The 8,121-nt window shown below is 38.7% G+C and overlaps 1 protein-coding gene across 1 annotated transcript; it reads right to left on the bottom strand.

Moving 5' to 3' along the window:
* Nucleotides 1-4,196: 4,196 nt before the first annotated feature.
* On the bottom strand, nucleotides 4,197-4,883 carry LOC120260889 (60S ribosomal protein L26-1-like). Its single transcript, XM_039268461.1, has one exon. The coding sequence runs from the start codon at nucleotides 4,847-4,849 to the stop codon at nucleotides 4,394-4,396; it is 456 nt and encodes a 151-aa protein (XP_039124395.1). The 5' UTR covers nucleotides 4,850-4,883; the 3' UTR covers nucleotides 4,197-4,393.
* Between the last annotated feature and the right edge of the window lie 3,238 nt (nucleotides 4,884-8,121).

The raw sequence follows: 8,121 nt of genomic DNA, 5'->3' as shown, positions 1-8,121 counted from the left end.
GAGAAACCACTCTCATTGCCTCAAGTGATGGTTTTTACTTTTGCTTTTTCTTCTTTTCTTTTCTCTGTCTCTGTGTGTGTGTGTGTGTGTGTGTGTGTGTGTGTGTGTGGGGTGTGAATGGTTAGTAGTAGAGAGCTTGGAATGGATGTTGTATGTGAGAAGGTTAATGGTGGGGAACTGTTTGGGTTGTTTGGATGATATGATTTGGTGGGGTTTCATGTTGCTGGTTGCTGCTATTTTGTAAGCATTGCAAAAATAATGCTTCAATTTTTTAAGCAGCTTTATTCAATTTTAATTTTTTTAATTATGTGATTAACTGTCCAGCACTACAAGAAATGTGTGTGGATTGAATTCACATCCCACGCATTTTCAATAATTTTGTTATCAATGGAGGATTTTGCATCACCCTATCAACCAAGAGCATTAAATATGAAGCACTTGAATTGTATCCAAACCTTAGAATTATCTTTTTCTTGATATTTTGTGTATAAATTTTAATTTGATGTGGTTTAAGCGAGTATTGGTTAAAAATCATTTTAGAATTCTTTTTATATGGATTAGAACTAGAAGACGTTATTCCAAGTTGAGCTACAATTAATTTTTCTCTCTATTGTGGATGAAACATGGTAGCAGAAGACTAGTAAAACTTCTCCTTTTTATGTTTATCCAAACATTACAAATCCAAGAGATTAGGACCACATTACAATCATTACCCAGCTGCAATTTTCCTCTGCACCACCACATTCAAACAGATTCTCATGAACAAATAAACAAATAATAAAAATCCAGACAACAAAGTATTAGTGTCACATGAACATTGTTATTCTAAGAAATGATTTAGTGGTGGTGGAATCAAATTCACTCAATGGTGAGTGTGATTCCGGTCCTCCCCACTGTTTTCTTCTGATGGTTTTCAATCCTATTCAGCTTAAAAAATTACAAGCTGAGTTAGCTCTGCAGCTGCTCCTACATGCCTCATGAGCTCTGTTTTGTACTATCACACATGCCTTTGCATACATCTCGATGCTCTCAGATGTTTTGCCCATTATTTCCTCGCCATCAAGGATTTGTACAACCATTATTTTTCTCGAACACTGTCTCACAACTCTTCTGTTTTTCCACTTAAAAAACAAAAACGTGAATATATAGACACTGAGATCACCTACACACAACCACAAGAATTTTAATGAGAATCTGACCACACAATCACAACTCTCAATTCTCTTTTTTGACTGTTCAATTGATCCTCACTACTCCAAGAATTTTAAGTCATTCCTAACACCCTATCTACATCATGATTAATCGCTCATAAATTAAAGTGAATTGGTTTTAAACCACTAGCCAAGTTGATACCTGGTCACCATAGTCAAACCTTTATATAAATATAAATGTCAAGCCAAGGGAATTTGAAGTGGTGCTCATGTGTATGAGGCTTTAGGTGGTTCTTGACTAGGTTTGATTAAGTAATTAATTAATTACATTAGTCTAATATTGAGGCATGACCATGACTTTCTCTTGTCTTTGTTTATATGATAAAGAGGTATTTAACATTATGAGGTATTTCATAATGGAAGCATGACTCCTTATCTGCATAGTTGTTTACTAAGACAATAACATTCACTTTGATAATAATTTTAAATGCCATTAAGGCCATAATCCCTCTATCTCCTATTTTAATGATTTAATCCCTTTGTTTTCTTAATCATTCATAGTTAGCTCTTCACCAACCAATCATGTGTCACCTCTTCTGAAAACAGTGGAGAAAGCATATATCTAATTTTAGCCTACTCAAGAATTTCCCTTATCCTGTCAATATCCAACCTTCATTAAACTTCAAGCATAATACACAAAAAGAACAAGCACTCATAACCATTCACTCACACAGTTTATATTCACCATCATAAACAACCTGTAAATGAACTAAATAAAAAACTTACAGTTGGCTATGAAAATTGACAACCATTAATTGAGAGGAGAAAAACTAGGGAAGACAACAAAAATATAATAATGAAATGAAAGAAACAACACACGAGATATTATAAAATATCAACTTCACCTTATCATCAAGATATTGTGGATAATACATAGATACAGACAGTCATCTTTCACAAAAATCAGACACCAAAATACAATTTTTGAGCAAATTATGTGTCTCTTGTGCTTTGCATTGTCTCAGGTTTAAGATTCGTTACAAGAGAGCACTTCAACTTGGCATGAGATTAGTGTTTCTTTGATGACTATTTAAGGTTAATTTGAATGAAACGCTCAAGAGAGCACTTAAATGTTTTATGAGATAAGAGCTTTCTTTGATTACTATTTAAGGCTAATGCTTAAACAGTGGAACAGCTAATCACTCTGGAATATCAGCCTGTGGAACAAGGACAGGGGAATCCCAAGCAGGAAGCTACTTCCAGGCAGTAACCAGACCTTTCAAAACTCTTCCCATATTGACTTCTTTCCTTTGCGGATAGGAACCATAAGCAATTGGCATTGAAACTCTTAACAAGGTTACAAGAATAGGGATTGGCTTTACTTTGTTGATTCTCAATCCATTAAAATCACTTTTTGCTGCAAGCCACTCTATTTATTGCTTTTCCAAAACATGTCAATCAATCCTCAGAAGAACCAAATCCCTTATAACTCTAATTCTTTCACCCATCACTTCATTTCAATTATAATAATGAAACTAACTTTTTGATAATCAGAAATCTCAAAGATAAGTCACAAATTTGCTAATATGAATATCTCAATTGTGAATTATCTCAACATTATTGAGCCAAAACCATAACCGCATCAAGATTAAGCACATTCTAGCTAGATACTTTAAATTATAATTCTGCCACCAACAAGCAAACCCAGACCACAGATCATCAGTCAGTGGCTGTACTGTAAAAGTTTACCAAAATGGAACACTTCTAACAAGAGTAGGACTAAAATATTTGACAAGACCATTGATGCACTTGTTATTAGTTGACCAGAATTCAGCAGCACATTTCATTGCATTCCATTACCCACAAATAAAAATGGATTATAAAAAATATAAAGCATTACCATTCTCCAATCAACCACTAAACCTAGCTAATGGTTGAGGCATCAGATTCTCATTAAATGAGAAAACAGAAAGGGCACTTCCAGTAAATCATCAAAAAACAAATAATCTGAACACCATCACACCAGGTCACCAAACCAGACCTATATTCAAAATATCAATCTATCATACACACTCTCTCAATCATCTTCCAAATGAAACTCATAAGAAACACTTACGTAATTTATCCACATTGTGGAATTAGCATATAACTCAAGAAGCTATAGAGTAGAATGTTGTATCTGCTGCAGCCATAAATCAATTAATCAGGTCAAACCTCAAACAACAAAAGGTGTTCATAGCCGGTAAGCCTGTATTCTATTTAAGAGGGACAACCAAAGCAAAAAGGAATCATATCAAAATGGATACCCTCGCCAATCTTCTACCTTTTACTAGACACAACAAGCCTATACTCACTGCAAGCAAATAAAAAGAATCCAAGCTAGCTATTCATAAAACATTCTTTAAAGACTGTTGATTCAATTCATTCTTTGATACTCAACTAAACATGGAACAGAATCAACAGATAGTCTCCACTGTGTTCTCCAATCAATTTGAAATAATGCCCATCCTTGAAATACCAAAATTTCAAACTACCAAATCATAGGACAATGTCATAAAATAGCTCAAAAGACGACAACTCCATATAACCAACAACCGTATATCCATTACCTGTACCACTCATCATCCTTCAAACATAACATTACATTTTGTTGAGTCTCTTCCATCAGGACTTTTCACAAACATATTATTCTTTCTAACCAAAAATAGCTTTTCAGATAATTGAGAAACAGTGACCTAGCTTAACAAATATAAGTACACTGGGAAAACACAAATACAGGACAGCAAACACAACAACAGCCAATATACAACATGAGAACCAACTAAAAGACCTTCACAAGCAAATGCATGCCAGAAAACCAGAATGCACATATAAAAATAGAATTATAAAGTAACCAATGATTCCACCGCCAACAACAGCATATAAAGAGACCTAATACGTGAAGAATATATGAAGAACGCATCAGCCTATGATAAACTATCTCATTGCACCCAAATCTCAACCAAGCACAGAATAGGACAACATTAACAACAATAAGAACAAAGCTGATGCAATAAAAATTCATACAGTTAACTAAATCCACGAGTTTGATAGCAAAATTAACACAAAATCAAAACCACAACAAATTAACTCTAATCAAAACTTCAGTACCTCGTCACAATTTTTTAAAAACATTAAACACTTTCGAAACCCTAGAACCATAAATGATAAAGATACGACCAAAACATCAAAGAGGAAATAAATCAATCGACCTCCTGGAGAGAAGGCGCGCCAGCTGCAGCGACCTCCTCGGCGGAAAACTTCCCCTTGGCCTTATCAGCAGCCCGCCCCTTGGCCTTGCGATCAAGCAGCGCCTTCCGATCTTTGTCTAGCTTCAACTTGGTGATGACCACCTTGGACGGATCAAGCCCAACGTTGACGGTGGATCCATTTGCCTTCTCCCTGGTGATGCGCTCAACGTGGATAACCCAGCGGCGGCGGTATACCTGCACGACCTTACCCTCGCGGCCCTTGAAAGTCCCACGCACCACCTGGATCTCATCGTCCTTCCGTATTGGCACCGATCGGACGTTGTACTTGTGGCGTAGGTCTCCGGAGAGCGGCGCGCTCATCAGCACTCGCCGGACACTCGAAGGCGCCGTGAAGTGCGCCTTCCGGCTCTTGCGCCGCGAGCTTGATACGCGAGGGTTATACTTCATCTCTCTCTCTCTCTCTGTCTCTCGCCGGCGAGGCCTGAAGAAAAAAGGAAAATCTTCGAATGCGGGTATATATAGGTAGGGTTTACAAGTTAGGATGCTATGTTTTGACCATAACACCCTTCGTTCAATATGTTAACGGGTCGGGTTGGTCCAGGTCGAGGATCCGGATCCGAATCCGATTACAGGCAATTCTAGAATCTAGTCTTGGCATAATTAATAATAATTATTTTTTTTAAAAAAATATTATTATTGTTATTATAAAATGGATAAACTACTGTTTTTATTAAAATAATGAACTATTGCTTTTTAAGAGTTAATGATGCGAAGAAAAATACTTTAATTTGTATATGAAGTGGGGAAGAGAATAAGGACTGAAAAAAGTTGGATGCTAATTATATCATCGATAAGTTTATGCCCAACGCGGTGCTTAGCCAAAGTGGAAAATAATTATCATAATCAAGCATATTCCCTAATTAAATTTCAAAGCAAGTATGAAAGGGATGACCTTGACTTAAACAATTAAGATTAGGCATCTGTGCAGGTGTTAATAAAAATAACACAGGTATTCCAACCAGTGAGGAGAAGTGAGATCAAAAACAGAAGTCATGTGCCATGAGCTTCTCTGCTGCTTTGGCCAGAGCGAACCAGAAAAAAGGTCTTCAGGTAGGAAGGAAGCTGAAAGTTCTCCCCCTAAGCCTTCTGCAGCCATTAATGGAGGTGTTCAAGCTCCCAGTCCCCCTAACCCTTCTGCAGCCATTAATGGAGGTGTCCTAGCTGCTCCCAGTCCCTCTATGCCTTCTGCAACCATTAATGGAGGTGTTCTAGCTCCCAGTCAGCAAAACATGGCTACTATAAATCAAGGTAAAGTGAAAACAAAAGCCATGCATGCATGTAATTTGTGTCTTGAAACTGTCTAGAATGTTGCTTGCATACAGATGAGATACAGGCTCAAGATCAGATTAAGAATGAGAATAACCAGAAGAAGCCCATGTCTTCTCCAATTCAAGGTAAGGTTAACTCCAACTCCAACTCCAAGTCCAACTGCAAGCCATGCTTGTTGTCTCTGTACATGTGCTTTATGAAAAGGAGGAGCATGTCATTGTTGGCAGTTGTTCAGAAGAATGAATATACCAATCAGGACTTGTCCACCTGATAAATTTGAATGGGTCTTTTTGGGGCCAATCAAAGCCCCTGTAGTGGTGTCAATGTCTTTGTTTGGTAGAGGCTATGTAGTCTTTATTTAGTAGTCAGGTTTGTCTCCCTGACATGTTGTCATTTTCTGTTTGATCGTGCATCTCCACTTGTGTTAATGTGTTCAAAAGGTTTGAATCTTGAATGAAGCATCAGCAAGTGTATGCTGAGTATTATTGAGTGAAAGCTGTATCTTTCCAGTTACCATACTTTTCTTCTTCTTCTTCTAGAGTGCAGTTCTGCAAACCAGATCATGAACTAATACCAGAAGCTCACAGGAGGTTAGCATCCTTTGTCAGTTTTCTTCAACAGTGGTATCAGAGATCGTGTTGACGATCCACTCCTCTCACACGAGATGTCCAGCGGCAGCGGGAGTTCCTCGCAAACACCAGTCCCTTTCTTCAACGGTGAAAGCTACAGTCTTTGGAGCTTGAAGATGGAAACTATCTTGGTTTCCAAAGACCTTTGGGGTCTTGTTGAGAAGGGATACGATGAAGACGAGACGAATCAACATCGTCTTAATGAAAATATTAAGAGAAATGCCAAAGCTTTGGCACTCATTCAGCAGTCGTTGGATGAGAAGATTCTCATCAGGATTTCACAAACTAGAAATGCAAAGAAAGCTTGGGACATACTGAAGAAAGAATACCAAGGATGTGCGAAGAGTTCAGAGGCCAATTTGCATGCACACCAGCAAGAGTTTGAGACTGCACGAATGAGGACTGGTGAAACAATCCATGACTATGTAAGCAGGATCCTCACAGTGGTGTTTCATATTAGAGCACTTGGTGAGGAGCTCAGTGATCAAGCAGTGGTGAGGAAACTACTGAGAAGTTTGTCCCCCAAGTTCAGCCATGTGGTGTCTTCAATAATAGAAGCGAAGGATATCTCAAAGCTTACTGTGGAAGAGTTGAGTAGTTCGTTGAAGGGGCACGAAGGAAGATTAGATTTGGCCACAGAGACAACTGAAACCAAGGCCTTTCATGTCAGAGCTGAGAGTGCATTACCTTTCAACCATCAAACTCCTGGAAGAGGCAGAGGACGCACCGGCTACAGAGGAAGGTCAAGAGGAAGGGGGAGAAGTAGAGGTCAAGATGCAAGGAATTCAAATGAACAAGCTAGTGGGTTCAAGATTAACCCGGAGACCAAACCAAACAAAGCACATATTCAGTGCTACAATTGCAAAAAATATGGTCATTATAAATCTCAATGTTGGTACAACAAAGAGAAGGAGAATGCTGCAAACGTGGTTGAATCTGGAGAGTCAAGTCATTCACCTGGGCAGCAAAGCCAACTCTTCATGGCTGCAGGAGAGGCAGTGGGAAGGGAAGAAAATGTATGGTTGGTTGATAGTGGTTGTTCGAACCACATGACATGTGATCAAAGCTGGTTTAAAGACCTTGACGAATCAGTGTGCCAAACAGTATGTCTTGGTGATGATAGGGAGCTTAATGTTCATGGTGTTGGAACGGTTGTTCTCCATGTAAGCTCTGGGAATGTCCGAACTCTAAGGGATGTGCAATTTGTTCCTCTATTAGCTCATAACTTGCTAAGCGTTGCACATCTCATAAGAACTGGTTATGATGTGAATTTTTCTCTTGATGAGTGCACTATCAGGGAAAGCAACACCAAAAACCTAATAGCTCGGGTGAAGATGACGTCAAATGGGCTTTTTCCTTTGACAGTCAATGAAGTTGGAGAAGCACAGGTAGTGCAGAATAAAGGCAATGTTTCTATGCTTTGGCATCGCAGGTATGGACACTTAAACTCACAAAGCTTGCAGCAATTGTCTAAACAGGAGTATGTTCTTGGTTTGCCAAGCATTTCCCATACAGACGCTTGTGAAGCATGCGCATTTGGGAAGCAAACGAGATTGCCTTTCTCCAACAAAGGAGCTAGACGAGCTCTGTCACCTCTCCAATTAATACATGCAGACCTTTGTGGGCCAATGCAAATGTTAACACCTGGTGGAAGTTGCTACTTCTTCTTGCTAACCGATGATTGCACTCGGTTCAGTTGGGTGTATTTTCTCCAATCCAAAGGCCAGGCCTTAGGTCAGTTCAAGATCTTCAAACAACTAG

Source organism: Dioscorea cayenensis, chromosome 5, assembly GCF_009730915.1.
Source record: "Dioscorea cayenensis subsp. rotundata cultivar TDr96_F1 chromosome 5, TDr96_F1_v2_PseudoChromosome.rev07_lg8_w22 25.fasta, whole genome shotgun sequence".
Taxonomy (NCBI): Eukaryota; Viridiplantae; Streptophyta; class Magnoliopsida; order Dioscoreales; family Dioscoreaceae; genus Dioscorea; species Dioscorea cayenensis.
Note: the sequence above shows the minus strand (reverse complement) of the source record. Positions and strands in the feature narration are given on the sequence as shown.